Raw genomic sequence first — 27,048 nt, forward strand, 5'->3', positions numbered from 1 at the left:
TCCGTACAGACCAATGCCTTAGCAAAATTAGGTGTATCACTACCCCTAGACCTGGGTAACTTACCGGTCCTCGACCTTCGAGTCGTAAAATGGTAAGTGACGACCCCTTCTCACGCGTGTCCGTCACGCATCTCCCGGGAAGGTGAACACTTTCAAGCCGCGCGATCTAAAATCGCGCATGCGGGCCCCGATGAGAACCACATTCAGGTCCGTACAATCCCCCGTGTATCCATGACCGACAATAAGATAAGCCAAAACTCTCTAGGGAATGCTTTGGTGGAGATGACAGAAGGTTCCTAACATACTGCCACTTTTCGACTTAATATTTATCCTCGGGAGATTCTCGAGGGGCAACCTATTTACTATTAAGTTTCGCTTTGCATATTAATCGTATTCGACATATATCACCCATCACATGCATTCAACATATGAACACGAAAAATAAAAGCCTGATCATGAGCTTATGTAGGGCCAAATCCAAGCCACAAGGATTGGGTATGGGCTTCTAGGATAATTTACATAAATTGACAATCTTCAAGCTCTCAATGGGCTCTATCTCCATGGGTTTCCTTCTTGGGCTTCTAGGCCTCCTACTGCATCCAAATCTTCTTTGGGCCTCCATACATTACAGAAGTATATTATTGGCATAGCAAGGCGAGACCTAGAGCTAATGTGCTCTCCGAGGCCTAAAATTGAAAATTAAATAAATTGCAATCCAAAAATTTAATTAATTACAACCTATTGCGAAAAAACTTACATCCTATAAATAACACAAGCAATCACATTGATTTCCTAAAGGCCATGACCATCCTCATCCCACTAATTTTATATAAGAAAATGATAGTAAAAAGGAAATATAAATTCGTGCCTATTTTGTAAAAATTACAAAATCCTCCAAATATCATATATTTGGTAACTACCAAATTCAAAAGATACCAAATATCAAATATTTAGTCAATCTTCCAAATATGTCAATATCTTTTAATATCCATCAAATCCAATAGGATATTAAATGTCCCATCTATTCATAAAATCCAATCAATATCTTATATTGACAGCTATCTTATACATTTTCTAAAAAGTAGGGAAAACTAGTGGATTAAATGTGTACTTTTTTCATTCAATTTAGCAATTACAATTAATTACAATTCGCAAATAAGCCCCAATGACTCGAGTAGTTTCTAAAACCACCCCATGACTTATCTCATAACTCACATTAATCCTAAAAGAGAGAAAATCGTAATGCACTTACTAATATATATACATTCTATATATATAGTAACTTTTCATTTAAGGACATTATTATATCTAATATAATAATTCCTTAAACAAGTCCACCTTAATGTTGGATTTGACTTCGGGAATGTGCTAACACCCCTACAACTATATTGCGACTCTAATCTGATAATTGATTACTAATTAACTATCTTATTTAGAATCAAGTAATTCTTGGCCCAAACACATTCCATTATGTGTGACTAACTAGGTTCATCACTAAATGATAATGAGACTATCATGTCAACTTCTTAACGATATCGGAAACTCCTTTCCATACCAAAACATAATTCCCAAAATGTCTTTGGCTCCCAAAGATCTTGTGTGACGTCTAGTTGCATATCATGATAATTCAAATAGTAACAAATGTGTAATGAGGACATTCTGATGAACTTGTGACCATATATATATATATATATACACACCATGCACTCGAGTCCCTTCATTGCAGATTTCGATCTAGCCAGGGTCATGGTTAATGTCAAACCCTATGGCCGGCCATATGGAATCTCTAAGCTTCTATTCATAGATCAATAGAACTTAAACTAGAAATTTTTTTCTACTTTAGTCTATTCACCTTGGCCAAGAATTTCCTAATCAAGAATAGAACTCAAACCCATAGGATCTTGCCCCCATTTACTCATGTCAATGAATCTCATCTCGATTGGACACCTATTTCCGTACACAACTAACTAGGACCAATGTCTACCGAATACCCATGCTTAGTATAAGTATATAAGCAAGAGCAAATCCTAATTACCCGTGTATGAGATAACCATACCATCTGAGGTCTAAGGACTATCTGCACTAATATGGTCCTGAAAATATTCATTGACAATAATAAAGTACCACGTGAATGTTATCTGTGCGTCACAGTTTAACTCACTTATCTTTATAAGTGTCAACATGTCTGTCTCGATATCAGATACCGAATAACATGAGACTCACTACTCCATCTTCATTAGTATCTCTATACTAATCATAGATACAGACAGAGTTGACGGTCTATCCGAAATGATAATGTCCAGCTAAAATTCTTACAACCGTAAAACGTTTAAAGAAATTCGTACCAGAATACCATGTCACTCATATTCTCAACTCTTTAAAAGTGAATATCTGCTAAGTATCTTATGGATTTACTCTATTAAATATAAACGATTTATGAATAACAGAATAAATATCATTGCCATAATTAATCCAATTACTTATATCAACTGTAGAGCATATAACTAACACAAAGTGAATCCTAAATTAAATGCCGGCCATATTTCAAACCAAAACATGTCACATTCCGCTCACATGCGGATTTGGTGAGGGCAAAATTATCACAAGGGAAGAATTTATCAAAAATTGAAGTTTGCAAAAATTGGGGCACCTATAGTCTTCACCCACCACTGCCCTGCACGTGCTGCCCCGACCTCAATCCCACACTGTGGACGACTCCGGCGATCTTCCATTCAAGTGACTCCGGCGACTGTCCATTCCTGTTCGCTGCACTATGTACAAAATTATCCCGGATCAAACCACCTACCCCCTCTCTCTATCTCCGACATGCTCCCTAGAGAGTGCGAAAGGATTTTAAATTATCAGCTAATTCATTTAAACACTGATGTATCATCGATACGGGAAAGAAGCATAGAACTTTGTGTCGATATGATATATTTGTATAGACAATAAACACTGAGATTGTTCACGATTGTGTACATTTTTCTCGAATCTCGGCCGTTGGAGTTAACCATTCTACAAATTTTAAGCTGAAACATGAAAGATTCGCCCAGATTGAAGCTCTCTGATTGGACCGAGGAAAAGATTGCATTCTTTCATAACATGTGAATGCCGGAAATTCATCAAGTGTCACAGACGCGAAATTTTGTTCGGGCCCTATTACCGCATTAATCCTGCAGAAAAGAATTTGCAATGAAGCAGAAGTATGTTAAAAACATTTTTCAGCATGCAAGGAACATTCTTAAAGACACTACACAAACATGCATCAACAAAATATTAATCACAGATGGAAAAAAAAGAACGAATATACATTAATTTATATGAAATTTGGATACTACCACTTATCAATTTGAGTTTTTAAGTGGTAATGAGCCCAAACCCGTATGAGTCTAATGGAAATTCAATATAGTATGAGAGCACAAGCTGCGCGTATGTGCACCCACGCGCGTATGTGCATGCACTTGCACCATGCTTAACCCAGTATGCCCGAGAGTAGCCAAAAGAGTGTCTCGTGGTTAGTCCTCCTTGCCCGAGAACGGAAGATGAGTCCAGCTCGATGTCGCTTATTGAAGGCGGGTGTATTTGTTATAAAATTGAGCAAATAGGGTCTTCCGGTAGTGTGAGTACATGATGGATATATTCGGGAAATGTCAATTAGAGCTTCTGGCCACCTGAAGGCGGGGGCAACAAACAGGAAGACAAATCGCCGGAGCCACCTGAACAGAAGATCTCTGGACAGTCGCCAGAGTCATCCACAGAGTGGGCTTGTGGTCGGGGCAGAATGTGCAGTGCAGTCGTGGGTGATGGCGATAAGCGATAAGTGCCCTAATTTTTGCAATATTCAATATTTGATAAATTCTTCCCTTAGGATAATTTTGCCCTTTCTAAATCGACATTTGAGCGGCATGTGACATGTTTTGATAAAAAAAAAAATGTTGTCAAAATTTGGTTCAGGATCAATTTGCTTATTTTCTGATTAAGTGGGGTATTTTGCCAAATTTGAAGGTCGGAAGGTAAACTCAATTTCACCCCATAATTCAGGGGGAAAAACGTATCTAACTCTTAATTGAATGAAAAAAGTACACATTTAATCCACTAGTTTTCCCTACTTTTTTATTTTAATCAACGGCAATAAGTAGAACTGTTTATTTACAGCGACACAAGAACTCTCACTTATAAAATCAAGAGGTCCTAAATTAAATTCTTGTCAGTAGAACATGCCATGCCCCCTTTATTTAACTTCTAGTTCCTCAATGCTAAGCTCATAGACTTTCGCTGTAACCAAAAATGAACCAACTGCAAAGCGATGGGAAAATTCTATTATGCATATGAGAGGAGGATCAGTAACTAGGTCTAGGGTCCAAAAGCTAATTTTTCCCATTCAAAAGTCGACAGATCAAAGGTCGGCCGAGACATTCGGGCCATTGATTGAATGGAAGAATAGCCTACTTGGCGTTTACAACACCTGACGGCAAAGCCTCCAACTTTCACTTCTTGGCAGCAGCTGCTCACATTGTCAACATTATTCTCAAAATGGATTGGGTTCCATCCTTTGGAAAGGATCTAACTTCATGTACTTCACTTGCATCATCTTAGAAAATCTTATGGACAACAAAGAAAGAGGTCCTCTTGATCCCGAGAGGTAACAATATTATGTCATCTGCAATAATAGGAGCCAATATGAATCATTGCTATTCCAAATTTCCTATGCTATTACTAATACAAAATTTTAGATGAACAAATCATACATTGGGCTCCAGCAAAAAATAGGGTCTCCATGCCCTGACTCTCAAGGCTTGTCATGATCAACCCAGGATTAGGAAAAGGGGAAAAGAATGCAGGGCAAAACCCTGATCTAATTGATGAATGAATACCTAACGTCCATTGGAATCACAGTAAGAGTAGCATGACAAGAGGGAATGGCTGCCTCGCTAACTTAACTGTCAACTCGAACAATTCCTTCTGAAGGGAAGTCTACCGAACAAACTCCACCAGAACCCCTATATATGGTGCTTCCCGAGGCTCCACCATAGTATCTCATCATACAGAAATTCTCTGGAACAAATTCTGACATAAAGCAAATATGAAATTTTATTGCCCAGCAGAAAATAGCCAGCTGGCTGAATTAATTGATGCCCAGAAAAAACTTGAGAGGACCACAAATAACTGATAGAAGATTAAGAGGTGTGATCTATCATTTACAATTTAACAATCGACCACATGAAATTCCAAGATCATCACAATCGACTGTTTGAAAAGGTAAGCATTGTCTATTATTTATAGTCAACCATGCTATCATCTAAGAAGGTCGAAACATTTCAGAACAGCCGGAAATGGTCATCTCATGGTAAGTCATCTCAAAATTTCTGTATTCATACTGTTTTAAATGTTTTAAATAAAGCTTTCCTCATGCTGGAGCTCGAGTCTTTTGCAGTTTGGCCTTATTTGGAATAATCGGAGTACATCAAGTCAAAGATCGGGCACTTTGAGTATAACATCTAGCAGCTCTCCCACATAAAAAGAAGATAATTTACAACTTCGAGCATGATTTTTGCGAGTTGTGTTGAGCCAGAGCCCAGCTGCACTCAACTCAGCCCACATGTTTGCAACTCCAACACCACCCCACCCCCAAACACAAGATTATCTTCTTAAAATGTGGGGATAAGCAGAGGACATGTGTCCGTATGTACAAGTATCAAACTGAAGATGAATGCACATGCAAAATGCAAGTAATTCACAGCCAGGTTAGGCGAGAGGAACACATTACTTGTGGGCCATTCTGCAACATGATCTGCTAAGACACCTTCAAGATCTCATGAAAAGCCTCCTGTGGTATATCAACGGACCCGACACGTTTCATTCGCTTCTTTCCTTCCTTCTGCTTCTCCAAGAGCTTCTTCTTCCGCGTGACATCTCCGCCATAACACTTTGCGAGTACATTTTTTCTCATTGCTGATAATCTGAAAAAAAAAGCCACACACGAGAAATAGCTGATGCAATAAATGTATTTCTATCATTAAAACCAACCTGAAACTTTAGGAGTATATATCAAAATTAGATTTATTAAATACTCACGTCTCCCTAGCAATAATCTTTGATCCAACTGCGGCTTGTATTATTATCTCGAACATTTGCCTATTAAAGAATGAGCAATCAGAGTGAAGAGGCACAACAGCTAAACAACTAGTAAGCTACGAGAAAATTGAATTGTGACCTGTCAATGAATTTCCGCAGCTTCTCAACCAGTTCCCGTCCAACTCTTTGAGCTTTTAGAGTGTGAACTATGGTGGCCATTGCATCAACGGGTTGACCATTCAAGAGGATATCAAGCTTCACCAAATCTGACTTTTGATAACTGTTAACAACCACCACCAATGAGGTGAATATAGGTGCAAGATTAGAGAGAGAGAGAGAGAGAGAGAGAGAGAGAGAGAGAGAGAGAGAGAGAGAGAGTAAGAGAGAGAGTTACTCTGCGTCCTCGTAGTCAAACGATGCGTATCCTGATGTTATACTCTTCAGTTCATTGTAAAAATCAACCACGATTTCCCTCAGAGGTAAGCGGTACTTCATAAAGGCTCGTTGACTGCGGATATAAAATCCTCAGACACAAAATAAGTTTATGTCAGAATAAAATAGCTCAAAAGCGGACGATGCCAAGAAGTTCAAAGATTGAGATCTTTCCAATTAATGTCTGGGAAAAGAACACGATCACTAATTTATAGAAGTCAAAATTGTGAGTTTACTTCATTAACATTACCTGTCCATGAATGTATATTCGAGCTGCTGGCCTCTCCTGTCTGAGCAAAGGGTAATAACGGGCCCAACATACCTTCATGCACAAACCATATGCCACACAGAACTTTGATGAGTTGATATGAGACTGGCATGTTAAAGTTAAGCAATTAGGTCTGCCCTGAGGGTATATGAGAGCTTACTCACTAGGGATAATAATGGTGGCAATAACTGTAGGTTCCCAACAAGCAGTCAGTTTGCTTTTCGGATTTGAAGGCAGAGCAGCAGGATTCTGAACTTCAATTTTGCTAAAAGAAAACACCAATAATCTCATTATAATTTGCATGAAATTAGATCCAACTTTTGAGATTGGAGACTGGAGAGGATATTAGAGCATTTTACCTTCCATCTGAGTACTCAAAAATATATGGTACGGTTGGAACTGTCGAAATAACATGAGCTCCATACTCCTGACACATAGTTCAGTACGAAATATTAATAACTGAAGCAGTATATTAGCAATAGCTGACTTTCACATGTACAGATCAATCAAAGGAAGACTTTCACATTTACAGTTTCTTGGTCCAACACAAAATCATTAAGTTGATTGAGAGGATTCGTGTGGTCAACAGAGCAGAACCCTACATTAAAGGAAGCTAATGCAAAAAAAATCATATTTGACAACAGCCTTATTGTGCAAGTCGACTAGCTACTTCCCAAATTTGTAAATCGCATAAGTGCTCAGAAACTTAAATACCCCCTCATTCAATTCCTCCAAACTCTCACAAAGATAAAATTGCAATAGTCGAACGACACAAATTAAAGTCTTTATATTTTCAGCCTTGACAATTATTCCCTGGAAGATATTACTAGATCCAGAGAAGCTAAGCTTCGTTGAGTTACAAGTGGAGAGCCTGGTATCATGCTTAGGCAACTGTGATCTTATCGATTGTCCCCTAAATTCTTTCCTTAAATAAAAGAAAGCTCCTACTTTCCAAGGTGAGGGCTCTCTGCTGTAGTATATGCCTTCTTTTGCGTTAGAATATCATATCAACTTACATGGGCTATACTTAGAATACAAAGTAAATTTCATTTTCATTCAAATGAATGCTACATTGTGCTTTATATGAATCATCAAACAATAAGGATTAAAGGAATATAACCTGTTCGAGCCGCTGATGAAAAACGTCCATGTGAAGCAGGCCTAGGAAGCCACATCTGCATTAAGGTAATTAACACACACCAATTACTCCTGCTGCAATCACATGGAAAACGAAATGCTAGTATTTAAGCATATTTAAGTGAGAATGAAAGAAAAAGGATCAATAATTTGGAGAAGCAAACACCTGAAACCGAGGCCAAGAGCTGTACTACTCTCTTTAGTAATTGAGACACTGGCATCATTACATGTAAGTCTCTCTATTGCATGGTTTAATGCCTCGAAGTCAGATCCATCAGCTGGATAAAGACCGGAGAACACCATATGCTTTGCAGGCTTAAAACCTGCACATGACTCCACCAGAACCATGCAAACACGGAGAGTAAGATAGGCAAGATGAGTAGTCTCGACTCTAATTAAAATATGCGGTTGTTCTACCTCTTCATGCCAAAATTCGGCCGAATAATAGTCCCTACAGAGCTTACCTTAATGTTTTTTGAGAAATCATAACAAGCTCTATGCAAGAAAGAATGGGATGAATTTACCAGGAAGAGGCTCAACAATGCTTTTGTTTTGATAGAGAGTATCTCCTATGCGAGCTTCTTTTGTCGACCTCATCCCACTCACAACATATCCCACTTGTCCAGTCAGAAGGATCCCAGTAGGTCGGAGTTCAGGATGCATGATTCCGACATCAAGAATTTCATAAGACTGACCCGTTGCAGCAGAGGAGATTTTATCCCCTTTGCGAAGGACCCCATCAACAACTGCGACATGGCAGATAACTCCTTTGTACTCATCATAGTATGAATCCAAGAGTAACATACGCAGAGGTGAATTGCTCCTCCCAGGAGGAGACGGGATGCGCTCTATAACAGCAGGAAGAACATGCTCAAGGCCCTGCCCTGTCTTGGCAGACGTTAAAAGAGTATGATCAGGGTCGAGATCGAACATAGACTTCAGCTGAGCCTTAACACGGTCAGGGTCAGCAGTCGGCTGATCGATTTTGTTTATGACAGGAATTATCGTCAAGTCGGATTCAAAGGCAAGATAGAAGTTAGCAACGGTCTGCGCCTGAACTCCTTGAGCAGCATCAACAACCAAAAGGGCGCCTTGACAAGCTGCAAGGGATCTCGACACTTCGTAGCTGAAATCGACATGACCCGGCGTGTCTATAAGATTGAGCAAGTAGGTATGGGATTCATTCGGGTCCAAGGAATGGCCGGGAGTAGGATGGTTAAAGAACATTGTTGCCGTTTGAGCTTTCACAGTTATCCCCCTCTCTCTCTCCACCTATAACATGAACACAGGAAGAAAGCAAAAGCAAGCAATTAGCTTTATCCGGAACCTCCCCTAAAACCAAGGAATGATAGACATGTTTCGGAATAGTACGAGAAAGAAGACGACAGGTTCTTCCGATTAGCACAAGAATGAGATCAGTGCAGAGGTGTCAGGAGCAACCTGCAGCTTGTCGAGATACTGAGGCTGACCATGGCCTTTCTTGATGGTGCCGGTGAGCTCCAGCAGCCGGTCCGCGAGGGTGGACTTCCCGTGGTCTACGTGCGCGATAATTGAGAAGTTACGTATCCTTTCCGGCGGATACAGGCTCAAATCAATGGCAGTGTCTCTGCTGTGCGAGCGGGAGTCGGTGCCGAACCCATGGCTGGAGCAGAAATGGCCGTCGATGTGAGGGATTCGAGGAGGGATCAGGCCGATGTTTGGCAGCAGGCGAAGGCACTTCGATGAGTTCACGGCTCGTGAAGCTCGGAGTAGAGGAGTCATCGGAGGATTAAAGGAGGAGAAGAGCAGCAAAGCCAAGCGCGGTTGCAGAGCGGCTATGGCGATGACGACGAGAGAGTGTTAGGAGCAAAACACAGTAATAATTACATTTGACCCCTTAACTTTACCTCTTCTTCAATTTTAGTATATGTAGTTTCTTGCGTTCCTATCCAGGTCCTCTGAGACTGAGAGGTTCCAGCCGGGCATTACCTATAAAATGTTTGAACCGAATTGAAAAACAACGAAACATGAATAGCGAAAGAGGGAAGATTACAAATGACAACGATGTACATGGCTCGGGATGGTCCGGAAATCCACGAGCGAAGGAGGCACACGCGCACGGCATTGTTTTCTCTTATGAATTGTAAAGCAGCGTGAAGTTGTTAGTGAAGGTCCGCCACTTGAAGAACTAGTACGGTTTACAAGTCCATATCAGTGTAACATTGGTTTAGCCCCAAATTGGGTGATTCGAATTGGACAAAAGTTAATCCAATTGAGTACGGTGGTTTGAGTGAAATCTCTGCAATACCTTCGTCTAAAAATGGACGCGTCGTACCTTAATCTCCCCTACAGTGATTGATTGACAGAGTCCTTCTATAGAAAAAAAAATCCAAATAATTGACTTATAACTGAGTAAATTACTTGAAATCAAGTATGGCAAGGATGGAGTCCGTATTTTCGCACAGTGGGGGCTGAACTTACTAAATGTTTTTTTTTTTTTTGCATATATATGACTTAATTTTGTATAGATCTGATATGTATATAGTACACTACTGAATTAAATTTTCGACTAGCTGTTCATGCCCAATTGTATATGTGACCATTGAAATATCACACTACACCATCTGGCCTGTGTTTTACAGAAATCTGCATAAATCGAGTGTACCTTTCGGAAATATAAGGTTGGTTTGTTTTATAAATAAGGTTCAACTCAACTCATATTCAATTCAACATCACAATTATTACCTTTTTTACTTTTAAATATGTTTAACCATTCAATTTAATTTTTAATATTAAATTCTCTCAACTATTCATTACTTTTTCACAATTCAATAATATTATCATTACTTAATCATTATTTTCTCTCAATTATTTATTACTTTTTCATACTTTTTCTCATAATTCAACAATACAATCATTACAAACCAATTAAAATCAAAACTTAACTCAACTCAATTCTCAATCTAAAAGCACTCATAGTCTGCTATATCGATCTACATATTTTATGCATGTTAAGCACTGCTCCCAAACTCATTCTGAAAATTTCCCTTCCAAAGTCGTTTTCCCTTTTTTTTCTCCGACTCTTTCAAAGTTTTTTTGTAACAGCATCAAAGAGATTAACGTAATAGCACATGTTTTTGCTTGATAATTAAGAAATTTCTACTTTGACACTCATTGTGCAACTACACATGTCATCTTTGCAGACGACGAAAATCCTTCATATGTTGCCAAACTTGTCTCCGCATTCAACCCACCTATTGAAGGTCGCCGTCCTTTTCAATGGCACAATAAGCGTGCGTTTGATAACGCAAAATAAATACTAAACTTAATCATTAAGCACTTAATAATATCAAGCTCGTTTGATAATGCAAAATAAAAATGAGTCGGTAAAAAAAAGTGCTTAATCAATGAGCAGGCGGAGCCATGCTTAATCTTTTTTTTTCGGTGTGGACCATGATATCGAAAAATTCAATTAGAGCCTGACTAATCCAATAGAGTCAGGTCAGTTCAATTATGCTCTTGGCCTAAGATGAGTATTTGATGAATTTGTGCTCTCACACGGACAGCTAGTTTTTCGTGACGAGATAGTATCAGAGTCCAGGAAAGTATTGGAGGTCCCCAGTTTGAAACTCAGAAAAACAATGTGGGGATCATCCACCGGAGTTCACCTAGCACGGAGCGTGGTGGGCCCAAGATGAGTACTTAATGAATATGTGCCCTCACACAGACATCTAGCTTTTCGTGACGAGACTAATCCAATCGAGCCGGTCGGCCCACTAATATAACTCTCCCGACGTTAATTTTTTATACTCGAACCCGAGACGTTACTTAAGCGGAACAAACGTCGAACTGCTTGAACCAATCCACGTTGGTGAGCTCTACTTAATCATTCAGTCATTTTGAGCTGATTCACTTAGCTGGGGCCATTCTCTTTTTATCACGGCGGTGCCCCTAGACTTTTCAGGTTTTGTAAATCAGTTGCGCCTGCCATATATACCCACACCCACACAAGTTCAAACACTGCACGTATACAGACATGCTTACCATAATGGGTCCCACGTGCGACATAACACGCACTTGAACGGGGCTTCGTATTGGATCATAAGGGTACAAAGATAGACGTTCTCTTTTATTCATTTGATCAGCGGATCATCCAGTATATGTATATCATCGGTTAATCTCCTCGTCGATCGGGAAGAACTTTTAAGGCTGCTGAGTGAGCTTGTCTTTGATCCTTCTGAGATGGGCCATTAGCTGCTGATGATCAGGGAGGTTCTCTTTGATCACATCAATTTGCTTGAAATTCTCAGTCCAAGCATGCAACTTAGGGAAGGTCATGGGCTCCAATACCTTCACCCCCACAACTTCTTCAATGCACCCAAACCAGTGGGCCAGCCACCCATAAGCTAAATCCACCATCCCTACTGTTTCTCCCCCAAAGAACTTTTTGTCCCCAAGGGCTTCTCCTTCTATGATTCCCAGCAAATCACGCACTTCCTTCACTGCTTTTGCTCGATCGTCCTCTCCGGTGGCCGTGAAGAACTCGAAAAAATTTCGCCCCTGCAATTTTTAGTACTACATTAGCAATAAGGAGCTAGAACGTACAATTGGATACTAGTATAGCCTAAGTCGAGAGAAACAAGTTGAGGATCTGCGTCTGACATTACATGTACATCATTGGAAGGCCGGAACTATGACGCCAAAGCTTCAAAGTGAAGTTGGATCGGCCGGAACACAAAGCTCATATAACTCTCATTATGGTAAGGAATGTTGTATCTGGTTTGACAAGTACCGTTGTTCAAGCATATATATAATTTCAGTGGAAGTTTGGAATGAAAAATGACTTTACTAAATTTCAACATGTCATGCTTGATATCTCGATGAAATTAGAAAAATAGCACGGCGAGTCAGAGCTACGACTGATATAAAACATATATGAAGAGGATTATGTGCCTCTGCAGGTAAAGTACGTCTACTGAGAGCTTAATTTGTCACTGAGTCACAATCTCGCGGTTTGAATTTTAGTTAGATTAAGTACATACTTTGAAGTACCTGTACCAACGTCGAATGATGAAAGTTACCTTCTCTGTCACAAAGCTCATCCAGAAACGGGCAAGGGCTCTCTCATGAGCATCGCGGGGCAGCAGTGGGCACAACCCAGGCCACGTCTCCTCGATGTACTCGACAATGACTAGAGACTCGGCGACAGGCTTCCCTCCATGGACAAGCACAGGGATCTTCTTGTGAACAGGGTTGTACTGCAGCAGAAGCTGGCTCTTGCTCGAGAGGTCTTCTTCTACATATTCGTAATCAAGACCCTTCAGCTTAAGAGCCCATGCCACTCGGGCACTGTATGGGCTCGCCCAGAAGCCATGGAGCTTGATCACTTCTTCGTTCATCGATTCCTTACCTTCCCACAGAGCCAGTCGTCCGATAGAATGGATTAAAAGGAGAAGACGACAGAACTTGATACCTGTGATTGTTCCCCGTCCATAAAATATGGATCAGTTGGAAGAAGACGATGGAGGAGACAATTTGGACCAGCTGACCTATATTTTCTAGAAACTTGACTACCACCAGTCGATTCCGTTTGGCCTGCTACATTTGCAACTTGTAATTACGACAAATGGCCAGCTCAATCGAGCAGCTCCTACTTGATTTGATTCTCTCTTTTTTTTCTCTCGTTTCTTTTTCATTTCCGGTGACGACTTTAGATCATGTCAAGTTGAGCCGAGCTTTTCGATTCGCTTAGCCAAGCTCGAGCTCATTAATACTTTAATGCAGAAAGCTCAGTTATTATATCAATGGAGAATCGATCTCGAGATTTACTCACGGTGTTGTCTCCCGTGTAGATTTAACTGACTCCAGTTTCAACAATGGTACAACATTCCCTCTTGTTCAGTACCAATTGGCTGATTCACAAGTCGATCAGATAAGCTCTGAGGTTTCACTATAACAATCAATCAAAGATTCAAACAGGAAATAACAAACTCCAAATCGAGTTTCTCAGTCTTAAATCGTGGGATGGACCAACACGCTTGCAGCATCGACGAGTATAATTACAGCAACAGAAAGATTTCATACGTAAAAAGGATGAAAATGTCACACTGCTTCCCACATTCATATTAACAAAAAGATTCTTTTGTCCTTGCAGAATGATTCTCAAAGCAAATGATGGTCAGTTTTAATTCCTAGTGTGTAAAACTGACGGGGAAGAAGCCCTTTTGCTTCTCTTTACAAAAAAATACATATGTATATATAAAGGCCTTCCCCTGACAGAGATCCAGTCACAACAAGAGTCTTCTCACCGATTTGACCTTCTTATCGGGTGGGCGCAGATGAGAGAGTAGCCATAGCATTCGTGGTTCAAGCTTGTCCAGACGGGTCTGGTGTCGAATCGTTGCCATAGGACAGAAGCAATCTCAGTTCTCCTCTTATCAGAGCCAGAACAAGGGATAGTCCTGAATTCAAACAGGTTCAGAAAATTGGCAACAGATAGCAGCTCAGTAGAGACATTACCCAAAAGATGTTGGAAAGAGAGTCCGTATTTTATGTCTCATTATCACATCCCGAACTAAAACCACTCCAAGTTAGCTGATGCAGCCTAAAAAGGTGTCCCTCAGATACGATAATACAAAAACCTGACAAATCATCTGGGCCAAACCTCCCCACACAACACATGCTCAAGTTCTATGAATCATAACTTGTCGGCTTATATAGCTTATGATCACCACTGCAAACACCATATTATCATGTAATTTGACCTTTATAGAAGCTGCAATGGGGTAATAAGGCATCATCTGACAACTTGTATTAACCATAAAATTCACATTGTCTATATGATGTGCATGTGCATGTGCAAGTTAATTAGGTTCATATAAGTTGCAAGGGAATGGTCGTACCTAATGTACATGGAACAAGATAAAGAAGTGCAGGTTGTCCATGCCCATCCATCAGGTACAGCCCGAGGTATGTAAACAAGAGACCTGAAGATAAAATTAATAATGCATCATGACAATAATAACCACCAAGAGGATAGAGTAGAGAGCACAGCCAAGTCTAATGTGCCTAATAATTGGACATGCTTGAGGTGAATTTTGATGCCAACACTGTATAAGCAAGCAAAAAGGCGAATAAGAGCAGTTGAAGTTTCTCAAAACGCTATAAAATGTAAATGTGGAACTATGTTGAGTCCAAAAGAAGTTGAACGGAAAGAAACTGAACGACAATGACAGATAGATGTAAGTGTAGACCATAAGACAAGACAAGAAGATAAGCCAAAGGGTTACTTACCACATGCATATCCAACAACACCCCAGAAATAGTATCCATTCAGTACGCCTCTCTTATTTGATCTATCGAATCTTTGAAAAAAAAAATAATAAAATGGGAATTAGCATAAATTTCTAAAAGACGTAGAAAGCATAAACAATCCATAATAGTTTCGATAGATGAACCCATGCAATCAAAATCCTATTGAACGTTAATTATCAATAGTATCAAAATTTGCCATCAAAGTACCAATATTATCTTTTAAATTAACAATAGTCGTCTTACAGCCTCATCCTTTTAACAACAGTTGGCTTCATTTTTTCCAACTTAAAGGGCAACAAAAGCAAATAATTAATCTTCCTATTTGATAGGATGTTTTTTTCCTACTATAGCCATAAAAGATTATCCCATTAGCAGGAACCATCAGCCAACCAAAAGTTTTGTATCTAAAGTCCTTTGACATATTTTTTAATGAAATAACCCATCGAAAGTATGACATTTATATATATTAAACATCCAACATGCCCAACAGTAGAAACCCGAATCTTCCAAGAACATAACAGTTATCCTCTAATGTGTTTCTTTATATCCTCCACACTCCTGTAAATATTATCGCTACTTCACTAATCTCCATCCCCAACATGAAGAAGGGGTTAATTGAATGAATGTTCTTGCTATACCTGAAAAGAAGACAAACAAGCAAACCAGGAAATAGGATATCCCCAAAGCCAATCATATCATAACCACCGAAAGGATCAGAGATCCGAGGAACTCTCAAGAGCATCGGAATGGAACCTCCACCACTGTTTTCACCCTTAGCAACCTATAACCAAAAGAAGGAAACCGATGAATAAACATGATAAGACAGAACTATTATTCTATTTCACAAAAGTTAGCATATTGAGAAGGGAAGGGAGGAAACGAGTGGCCACACACCCCTCCTACCACCAACTACATGAGTAGAAAGGGGTTTATTTCCAATAGAAATAGTCCTCTAATTTTCTATTCCCTCCTAAACACGAATTCTCCTTATATTTAGACATTAGAGATTTCAGAAGAGAGTCAAACTATATACTACAGGTTGACAAGCGAATAGAAGTTCCCATTTACGACGTCACAACATTTTTCAGGAAATAACGGACACAAGCTTCATAAGAAAAGGTGACACAAACACAAAAAGATGTCCATCATAGATATTTTAAAAGATATAGCAGCCATACATAGTTGACATACCTTCCTGCAACTTTAGATTTTCAAGAGATATTCGATTAATTTGGCATTAGTGTAAAGTATCTAGTTTCAAATTTTGAAAAGCCTCATCTCTGATTTAGTTTTTGCTTTGTCTACTTGCATCCCAGGTAGTTCCCAACTCATTCTACATAGCGATGCCTGAATCACCATGGGGGATCTCACTCTGCTTGACAAATATGCTTTTAGGGGTCTTGCAAGGGTTCAAACTATGCTTTTTACGTCGCTCCGAAAAATAGTAAGACTCAATCTGTTGCCTTGTCAAACTAAATATACCACTAGCTATCAAAAATATGTAATCTACAAGTTTCTTAGCATGTATTTGTTTCAACTTATATTAAGCGCTGAAAATTAAGTGCTAAATGAAGTAAGTGCCTATTCAATTAAGTCAATTTTATTGGTGGAACCCTTGAAAATTTTGCATTATATGAACCTAATTTACATAATTCCCACAGAACTTTTTTCTTTTCAACTTTTGCCCCAATTAAATTTATATCTATATTTTTTTGAAAACTTACAGAAAAAAAAGGAGGCAGATCGGATCTGCCAAGATGAAAGGGACGGTGGTGGCCCCGATCCCATCAACCACCTTCCACTAAGGTCGCCGACGACCTCAGTGCCCACGTTGACCTCACCTTGGGCTAAAGTGGCCGGGATTGGGCCTCCACGCCTGAAATCTCCACGCTCTTGTCAATCAAAGAGAGAGGGGTTCGATTCCGAGCAGTGGAGGCCCTGATCCCGGCCACCACCGCCACAGACGAGGCTGTGGGCAAGCACAGAGCCCACTGGAGTCCTCGCGGAGGGTCGTGTCCGACAATCGGGCAACCACCACCCAGAATCAATGGCCCTGGGGGGAGGGGTTCTGACTGTCGCCTCTCTTCCCCCTCTCTCTCTATCGGGTGTGGCTGAGGGGTGGACGGATTTGCAAATATAGGAAAACATTGAGGACACCAGTGCAATGAATTAAGAAAGGCCCCCCAGCTGAGCGAATAAGTCAAAAACTACCGAATGGTTAAGTCCGTCCCCATCTACTTAATGATTAGGCACTTTTTTGACTTAAGTCAATTTTGTGTATGTTTTATCAAACAAGCTGAGACCCATTAAGAGCTGAAAATTTAATTTCAGCACTTGATTTGGATAATCAAACACATTCTTACTATCTTATGAGCCAATATATTTAAAATAATAAGATTTTGTCACATTGGCAAGAAACTTTCTATTTAGTTAGATTTTTTGTTTTAATTCAAAATAAAAATTTTCTACCCAAACAACAAGAGTAGCTACTTAACAAGATATCTCACCAACAATCACTCAACAGCTTGCCATGATTCAGAATTTAATTGGACTCCGAAAAATGCTCCTTTTTTGGGACCTCCCAAAATAAGTCTGATCCTACTTTTAGTGCACCTTCCTAGCAGCTTGACCTTTTTGAAGAAACAGCCGCATAACATTATAACCCCAAACTCAGATATATTAAACCCTCGACAGAAAAGGAAAAAGATAGTATGGCTATCGCGATTTCTGTTTATTGACTTATTCTATTCTGAGTAGTTCTAGATCCATTTGGAATGCCAACCACCCAACTAACGAATGGTGCATACTTGGTTGCTATATATAAATACATAAATGCTTGGCAGGCCTTCCGCATAGCTTAAGCATTAAAAAGAAAGCGTTCCCAATAATAACACCTTGAACTTAAACAGAGTCATCAAGAGAACTGAAGGTTACATGTGAGCAGAACTTACCGCAACCATAACGCTGTCTTTGAAGAAGAAAGGTGAAATGAAGACCCAGAAGATGTCATAAAGAAATGCACATGACAGCAGTACAGAAGCAACCTGATGAGGAAATCAGTTTTTAAAGACCAGCAAAGAGTATGATAGTCAAGATAGCAAGGGTTACTTTGCTTTTCAAAGGCACCTTGATATTGGGCAGACGAGCAACCTGCAAGACTGTTATCATCATGCAGATCCCCTGAAAATCACATAGTTGATGAGGAAAAAATCCCGGTGCAGATATTTTACAGATATTCTATCTAGTTGTAGTTCATCTAACATCCATTCAGGAACCATGCTTTCTACAAATTTAACAGTATTTATAATCTCAAAACAATAAATGAATGGGCATGTAATGAACACATGTTGAAACAAAGATGGAGAATGCATATATGTACTCCTGCCATGCCAGTGCATATAACGTAACTAAATGATACTAAGGCCTAAGACCTCTAGGGATAAATATATCCCTATGAAAGCACTCGAGTTTAAATAGCTTAAATAGTAATTTTAGCTATTATATCACAAATATATATATATATATATATAAAGAACCGCGCTAGGTGCAGATTTGCTCTATCTATTTTACCTTAAAAAAGTAAATAATGCCGTAAGTTTAGGACATTGCCCTCCTCACAAGAAATTAAGAGGAAAAACGAAATTATGTCTAAAAATGATTACTTATTCTTCGGCAGCAGCAAGAGAAGAATGTAGCAAGCTTGTGAGGGAATTAATTTAAGGAGAGAAAATGGGGATATGCTGTGGAATCACAGTGATCGCAAAATAACTGATAGACTACGTCCTCAGTCAAAACGTGGCGGGAAAATGATGTTCCCTAATATGTAATTCCAGAGCTAGAAAATAACAGTTGGATATTAAGGCGTACAAATGCCTTGCCACCAGGACCTACACATACACATGCATAAATACATAGCTATATACCTATATATATATATATATATATGTCATGTATATGAGCATCAGGCGGTGTAAGAAGGGAAACTCACAAGAATGTCTTGACCAATCCAAGCATAAGATGCTGCCTGATGTATAACCCAGAAGATGGCGAATGCTAAACAGAGGCATAGTACAATAATAGAGACAATAGCCGTTTCCCCAAAGAGAGGTAAATGAACAGTGTTTCGAACACAGCATTTACATGTCCTGCATTAATCCAATATTTAAAATTAAAATGAAAAGTCACCATAGAAACGTACAGATTGTTTCTTAGAAAACTGTAATGTGTTTAATTACACAGACAGTACCTTGCTATGATAGCCATGATACAAGAATGCATCCCCTGAAGAAAACAAAGGGGCATCTCAACAAATATTGTATATTGTGCAGTAATCAGTCCAACAGAATTACTACCAAACTTAACCACTGAAGACCATATTGATTAGAAAGTAAATTTGTACCCATTTTAAACTAGCAAAATGATATTTGCATTATAAATAGGTTTCTGAAGCAAAGTTAGGTACTGCAGTTTTCCAACGGTATGCTAATTATCGTCTTTTCTAAATCATTTGCATAAACACTGCAGAGTACTGTAAAATATCACAATATGCAATAATAAAAAATCTTTTTACTTTTTTCTTTAATACTATTGTGACTTCAATTCCTGATAGAGAAATGAAGAGGGTAAACAATAAGCTAGGGGCATCATATTTGTACAATGAAAAAGGTTAAGCAAATACATGTAATGTCATTTAAACAGTATATTGGTTATCAATTTTTCTACTTCGTCAAACGAAATAGGTTTTAAGCAATAGGTTTAAAGCAAATACAGGTAGTCAGGTACTGTAATTCAAACCGCATATTTATTATCAATTTTTTCTACTTCATCACACTAATACTGCAAATTATTTTACAATCATCACAATACGCATTTCAGAGAAGAAATTTTAAACTGCTTAGATTTTTCTTTGGATTGTAACATGTTCTCTTTGAATTATAAATATATTGGGACGAGAGAGAGAGAGAGAGAGAGAGAGAGAGGGTAAAAGAATAAATGGATGAAGCGCGTTACCTCAATGCCACCAATGCAGAAGAGGACTATCAGCAACCAAAAGACCCACGATGACATGAAGAAATAGAGCAGCACGAGAAAGAGCGATGCTGAAATCACAAAAAAGATAGCACCCTTCACACTGATATCCAAGACTTCCTTCTCGGAATCATCTTTAACAGCTCCACCATGAGAAGACTCCTATTCATCAATAGAGAAGATAGTTAAGTATAAAGCTCAACCCAAATGACAGTAAAGCAGAAGATTTAAAACAAAATCCACCAAAAACACTACACAAAGGCCAACATAACAAAAGAAAGATTTGTGCAATAGCAAAGTGAAGATACTATCCCATTTAAATGGCAACAACAGTAACCAGGATCTATGCTTTATGACTTAACATCAAACAACATCTCCATATTGTCCATCGGAAATATGTTGCAGTGCATAAAACAACTAATCCAAGAAAAATTGTCATTAAACATAAATTCCCAGGGATTGTGGAGCTTGATAGATAAATTTCTATGAAGCTTTAAAAAGGAAAACTATTAATCTGTTCTCTATTATTATATGTACTTCAGCGTTCTTTTCATCAAAGGGAACCAAACGAGCAACTTCCAACACTCAACAAGGATAAATGGAGAGGACCATTATTTCTTACGACCCATGGAAGACACTCGCATGTTGACAGTAAACCAGCTTACGGATGGCATCTACACACTGTAGGTAAAACTTTGTATGCACTGCAATTAAAATCAAGCCCAAAAATGATGAGATAGCAAGCAGATAATGGACCAGTTTCGGGGAATGGGGGAGGAACAGTACAGAGCAGCTCCCAATTCAGTTCCAAGTAAGCTACCATCTGAGTATCCCCAATATTTGCAATAACTCGAACCAAATATCAACAAACCCTCTTATTGTGACAATGGATGATTCTAAGTCAAGCTATTCTTTGAGCAAAAATAATTATTTTATCATATGGACAAATCAAACATCAGTAAATGGATTGGAATGTACATTAAAAGCAACCTTCTGATCAAGAGTAATCACAACTACAGCTCTTCATTCACAAGATTGGTAATCAAACTGCTAGTCAGCAAACTATGATTTACAGATGGTAAACATCTATCAACTTCCAGTAAAATTGTGCCCTGATCTCTCTCTGTATAGTTTGCTACCTGCTTCCAAACTTATGCCGCTTAAACTATCATGCCTCCGAAACATAATAAACCTTGTATTTTTTTTCTCTACACACTTCTAATCAATAATACACATCTAAAAAGAAAACTTATATTTGCATATGAGTCTTTAAATGTACTCAATATATATAGCTGGTGCATCTTGTCCAGCAGGAAAGAAGTGTATATATATATATATATATATAAGAATGTCTTAAAGATTTTATCATGAAAAGAAGATGAACCAAGTCAAATGACTATGATATGCATATCTAAAAATTAAAATAGTGTGCATGAGAATAAAATAAACCTTTGGGGATAGTTCATTATAGCGCTCATCCGTCTGCTCAGTTGTTGTCATGTCTTGCCAAAGGGAAGCACAGATGATGGTTCCAACAGACATTAACCAGAGAAATAAAACTCCTTGATCAACAATAGGACGATCTGGTGAATATAGTAGGATTTCCACTGCATGGACAAAGAACATACAATCAACTAATCCACATTGTCCAGCAAACACAGAACTATCCAGAACAAGGACACAATAGCAAATTTATGTATCCTTGGTTAGGCCAGAGAATTAGAAAGCGCTGGTTAATGGTGCAAAAAAATGACATTCTAATACTTTTAATATCTCACCCCACTTTTTTGCAGATGCAATATTTGAGAATGAACTCACAAAGCAAATGTAGTCATTTCATAGGTTGAAATACTATAATATGCTTACAATACATATCCAAAATTTGAATCTTAACAAACTATGATTGGAGAATTCCCCAGTTCAGGATTTAATCTGCTGTGGAAGGACTCATAATAGCATATTTCTATGATTGCTCTACCATTTTAGACATTATAATAAGACAACAGCAATGATATGCTACAAATGATAACATCCTCAGACTTCATAATTTCTCATCATTGTTCTTCCAACCACTGTTACAATGTTCCCGTGCATATGAAAAAGGAATCATCTTTTCTTATAAATTACATTGGCTAATATAGCAAATATGGAAGAAATATATGCAAATAAATACAGAAAACATCACATAGCCACAAATCTAAACATGTTTAGGAGAAATCACCAATTCAGGAACTCACCTTTCCCTGAACCTACCATGGACTTCAGAGAACCTCCTGTTGACTTTGCAACCATAACAACAGGAATTGATACATTGAGAGTGGAATTGTCCTTAGGACAAGCCATCTCAAATAGATCTATCACCAAAAAAGAGAGAGATTAGGTACATATCATAAAATCAAAGATTATTATAAAAGAACACAGAATATACATTTGTTATAATCTATGCCTACTACTATAAGTAAAAATTGCAAGGGACCAATATGAATTAGATAAATCTGTATCCTTTAATTGTTAGAACGAGTATGACCTTCATCAGTGTTTATCACCAAAATGGCGGCAGCACCTCCAGCTTGTGCAATTTCTGCCTTGGCAGTAAAATCACATTCACCACGCATAGCCAAGGCAACCAATCCAGATAGCTGCAAGATACCAAAAAGTGCCATGTTATGCCAAAGAGATTTTCTGTTTCCCTTTAGGAAGCAAGGTGAACAAAATGAAATTGCTCGCTTGTGGATGAAAGAACTTCTATAGTATATAATCGAGCAGTACCTTTACAGAGGAATTTGAGCAACCATTTGCAGGATCTGGAATAACAGCAGCCAATTTCTGACCTTTTTTGGCATCTGAGGGCAACAAAGCACTAAAGCTTGCACTTAAACCACCAAATGTTTTATCGTTTTTGCCATCAAGCCATGTTTTAACTTTCACCTGCAAATTTACCAGAGTAAAAAATTTACCAGAGTAAAAGCGCGGGAACAGTACACCCCTAATAGGAGCATAAAATCTAGTAACACTACTGCAGATAGAAGTCATTAGTCAAGCAATGGAACTGCACAAAGACTACAGCGAAAAGTGAAAATGAAAACAGTGCTAACAACTTAACAGACAGGTGGTTCCATCAGATTGAATCTCACAGAAACTCTTAAGTTAATCATTTATGCCACATTCCACCTAGGTAGATACAGACCCAGAAGGAGGAGAAGAAGAAGGAATAAAATAATAAATAATAAAAAATAAAAAATAATAATTAAAAAGAGAGAGAGAGAGAAGTCAAGCTGTACCTTTTGAATAAGAGCTCTAATTAGAAAGAAACTTTTTTTTTCCAGGAAGTTTAAAACTACAATGTAGGATCTCATATCAATATCACTTATCAACTAGAACAAGCAATGTCATCCATCAAACTCTAGAAGATCCTTAATCCTTCAGCGTGGCATAAAATAGCAAATATCCCTGTCAGCTTCAGTTTTTACTGAGGGAAAAACCAACTCAAGCCTCAACGTGGGAGCCAATCAAGAGAAAAAAAAATTACCAAAACGAAGTTCCCATATAATACTCATGAAAACAATGCTAACCAAGGAAGAATCACATTCATTTCAACACTTCCAATCTCCTCTGTAATTCCTAGATATAACCAGCAAACTCTTTAATTTGCCGCTACTATACTTCCCCACAAACAACAAAGTGGAAATCTCTAGGCAATTGTTGCATAAAGATCTAAATTTTTTAATATATAATAGTATAGTAGAAAGTGATAAATTTATTTACTACAAAAAGTAAATAAATCTTAATTTTATTTTCTAGGAAATGCTTCAAATAAAAACATCATGGAACTTTTCAACCAAAATAATAACTCAAAAGATATTTATAATTAGAAAATTTTGTGAATAGAGTATTTTCTTCTTTTAAAATTGCAGCAATTTAAGCACTTATACGTATATATAAATATAACAATAATATACCAATGAAGGATTATTATGTGCTATATTTGATAATTCTGTTTTATAATTTAATGAAAACGAACAAATCTATTTTCATATTTCAAACTATATATATGTTTTCATGACATGGAAATTATTTATTATGATGTTCATAAAAAATTAAATAAAATGATTGATTACATTCTAATTGGTTTAATTATGAAACTATTCCATTCCAAATTGAAAACCTAATATATTTCTAAGAATAATCACTTGGTAAACACTCACCTAAAAAAATCACTTGGGAAAAGAATTGCTTGCATTTTTCTCATTATTCCTTTTTTTTTTTATTCCTCACTAGAGTTACTGAAATATGACTATACCATGAAAGAAAAAGCCTTCAATTGGAACTTTTGATTCTAAAAAATATTTTAACACAAATTTGACAGAAAAGACACATCGAAAACCCCTGCATTGCACCAGCAGTGGCTGGTAATATCTAGAGAATAATGAGCTAATGAATCATTTATCTTGCAAAGGATAATAGGCTAATCAAATATTAACCAACTTCTTATCCACCCACATTGATATTGAGAAGCTAAAGGCAGCTCGAACTGTATCCATCCTCTTTTTTATCCCCACTCTACCCAAAAGTAATCAAAACTCCAAAACCGCGCACCTATTCCCCATAAATGTCTGCAACTCACCTTTCACCAACGAGCAACAATAGGATATTTACAACACGAGCAACAATGAGGTACTTCCTGTACAAGCAACTATAAAATATTCCAGGCACATTCATGGAAAGTAGACTAATGAACAATATCAGCATTTCAAATGAAGCATGTACAAGTGACTTATCAGAAGTACACTTGCAATTGAATCCCAACGTCGCCTTTCAATTTTGTTCACACGCACGCCCAAATGAGCCCCAAGCTCCACCTCGACAAAGACTTGAACTAAGGGCTTATGTTGTTTCCTCTTTATTAAGGGGCACCAAGTGAGCTATCATTAGCGCAACTAATTTAACTCCTATCAGGATTCATGAATACTTTCTCTCAACTGACCAATCACAGCCTCTTACAGAAACCCCCAATGGTTCACCACAACACGTCGCCGGAACTGTGCGAGAGCTAATCACAGGGAATCAGCACAATAAACCCAGCCAACCACCGTGTATAAAACCACACGGCTCGCCCCTAATTTCCCAATTTACTCCTGCTCAGCCAAAAGATTTTTGGATAATTCCAGAGACAATCCCATAAAGAGAGATCGAGTTCATCCAATAATACCCAATAGACGGAACAGGATCTTAAATGGGGACGACACAATGCCAATCAACCGACCAAATGCAAATCCAAATAAGGAAAGAAATGGGGGGGGGGGGGGGGGCAAGCAGTTTACCAATTGCTCGTTGTCGCAAGAGGCGGAGGCGACGGAAACGGCGATCAGGAGGAGGGCGGCAACGAGGGGGAGACGGCGCCATGGCGGCGACAGGGGAGACACCATTGTCGGGGGTAAGGCTGGTGATTGTCACAGAAAGCGAGAAGAAAGGATTGCATCAAAATGAAGGAATCTCTGCTTTCTGCCGGGCAATGAGACAAAAGCTGACAAATTTAGGCCCAAAAAACAATTTTTAAGAAGAAAAATGTGAGATTTGTGGGAGGAGGTATCTCTCTCTCTCTCTCTCTATGAATTCCCCGAGGATGGATGGATGAAGAAGAAAAGGCTTTTATCCTCCCTCCCTCTCTCTCTCTCTCTCTCTCTCTCTCTCTCTACTGTGAGACTGGTTGGTGAGGGAAGCGGGCAAGGGGAAAATTAATTTCCGCTTTTTTTTAAAAAAAAAATTCTATCTTTTTTTTCAATTTATTTTCCTGGTGACTTTAGCTGCTGTTTCTTCTTCTTTTTTCTGAAACTGTTTGGTGGGCAGCCCCGTCGGTGGACTGGTGGTAGCTGTCAAGTATACATGTCTTAAACCGAGCATGCTGCCTCAAGAATTACCACATTTATTATTTATTTATTTATTTATTTATTACAGTTCTCCCATGTTTTTTAAGACACTTTTGCAAAGTTAAATTAAACACTTCCGTCATGTTTGATTGGATGCAATGTAATTAATTGGAAATGGAATAGAATTGCAGTATGAATTAGTGAGGAACGGAATTAGCATTCGGAGAGAAATTTGATTGTACAATTGAAAGCAATAAACTTGCGGAGAATTGAGATTTTTCACTTGGTTGGTTAATGTGTGAAGGGAACAAAATTAAACATATTAAAAGACCAAAACGCCCATATTATATAATCAAAATATAATATATAACAGTAATTTAATTAAAAAAAATCATGGAAGCACCACGTCTTGCCAGAGCTAGATCAAGCTCCAGCGAACCAGGTGCTTTCGACCATGCTGAAGGTCGCAGCACCATGGCTAGGTTAGCACTGGGCCCACGAACCAAGCCATGCCCAAGGCTCGAAGCCACATGGCCAGGTTTGCTTTGGGGTCAAGAATCCAACCATGGGGCTCAAGCTGCGCGAAGGGCTTGAACCTTCCGCGAACCCCCCTAAGATTTGGTCTCATCGACGCCAAATTTGGTCTGGTCGGCTTGAGAGCAATTAAGAAGGTGCCGTGCTTTTTGCTTGTGGTGGAGATCTAATGGCGACAATAACAAAAGGACAACAGTGATGCAAGAGGCAATAAACAGGTGGCGTTTTCAAAGATTTGATGAATAGTCGAGGGCATTTTAGTTAAGGGTTATGGGGCTTTGCCGACGACCACCACCCCCTCGTTGCTGGCTCCAATTGAGGGTCCAAGTGGCCTTGGGTGAAGGGATGGTAATCGTTGGTGAGGCAGCTCACAGTAGTTCCTGTGATTCTTGATTCAAAGGGTGGGGCCTTGCC

At 38.6% G+C, this 27,048-nt stretch overlaps 3 protein-coding genes across 6 annotated transcripts; all 3 read right to left on the reverse strand.

Moving 5' to 3' along the window:
* Positions 1–4,080: 4,080 nt before the first annotated feature.
* LOC116214188 (translation factor GUF1 homolog, mitochondrial) lies at positions 4,081–9,785 on the reverse strand. Of its 4 annotated transcripts, none has more exons than XR_004158249.1 (13): positions 9,353–9,783; positions 8,437–9,184; positions 8,079–8,235; positions 7,896–7,950; positions 7,135–7,202; positions 6,936–7,040; positions 6,758–6,829; positions 6,470–6,583; positions 6,215–6,355; positions 6,076–6,135; positions 5,768–5,960; positions 4,942–5,067; positions 4,081–4,660 (listed from the first exon to the last, which is right to left on the reverse strand). XR_004158249.1 is itself a non-coding variant. In XM_031549521.1 (12 exons), the coding sequence occupies exons 1-11, from the start codon at positions 9,671–9,673 to the stop codon at positions 5,795–5,797; spliced, it is 2,007 nt and encodes a 668-aa protein (XP_031405381.1). In that variant the 5' UTR covers positions 9,674–9,785; the 3' UTR covers positions 4,081–4,660; positions 5,768–5,794. The 4 variants fall into 4 exon arrangements, 2 of the variants coding, with proteins under 2 accessions (XP_031405381.1, XP_031405380.1); XR_004158248.1 differs by having other exon boundaries at positions 4,875–5,067; XM_031549521.1 differs by lacking the exon at positions 4,942–5,067 and having other exon boundaries at positions 9,353–9,785.
* Positions 9,786–11,901: 2,116 nt separating this feature from the next.
* On the reverse strand, positions 11,902–13,556 carry LOC116213938 (glutathione transferase GST 23-like). The gene is made up of 2 exons (XM_031549093.1): positions 12,973–13,556; positions 11,902–12,451 (listed from the first exon to the last, which is right to left on the reverse strand). The coding sequence occupies exons 1-2, from the start codon at positions 13,288–13,290 to the stop codon at positions 12,095–12,097; spliced, it is 675 nt and encodes a 224-aa protein (XP_031404953.1). The 5' UTR covers positions 13,291–13,556; the 3' UTR covers positions 11,902–12,094.
* A 394-nt stretch (positions 13,557–13,950) lies between these two features.
* On the reverse strand, positions 13,951–25,880 carry LOC116213935 (signal peptide peptidase-like 2). Its single transcript, XM_031549089.1, has 14 exons — positions 25,555–25,880; positions 23,003–23,161; positions 22,761–22,872; positions 22,471–22,587; positions 21,683–21,840; positions 20,216–20,395; positions 19,452–19,486; positions 19,194–19,350; positions 18,332–18,385; positions 18,157–18,249; positions 15,844–15,986; positions 15,185–15,255; positions 14,794–14,877; positions 13,951–14,352 (listed from the first exon to the last, which is right to left on the reverse strand). Exons 1-14 carry the CDS (start codon positions 25,657–25,659, stop codon positions 14,258–14,260), a joined length of 1,563 nt encoding a protein of 520 aa, XP_031404949.1. The 5' UTR covers positions 25,660–25,880; the 3' UTR covers positions 13,951–14,257.
* Between the last annotated feature and the right edge of the window lie 1,168 nt (positions 25,881–27,048).

Source organism: Punica granatum, chromosome 7 (assembly GCF_007655135.1).
Source record: "Punica granatum isolate Tunisia-2019 chromosome 7, ASM765513v2, whole genome shotgun sequence".
Classification (NCBI taxonomy): domain Eukaryota; kingdom Viridiplantae; phylum Streptophyta; class Magnoliopsida; order Myrtales; family Lythraceae; genus Punica; species Punica granatum.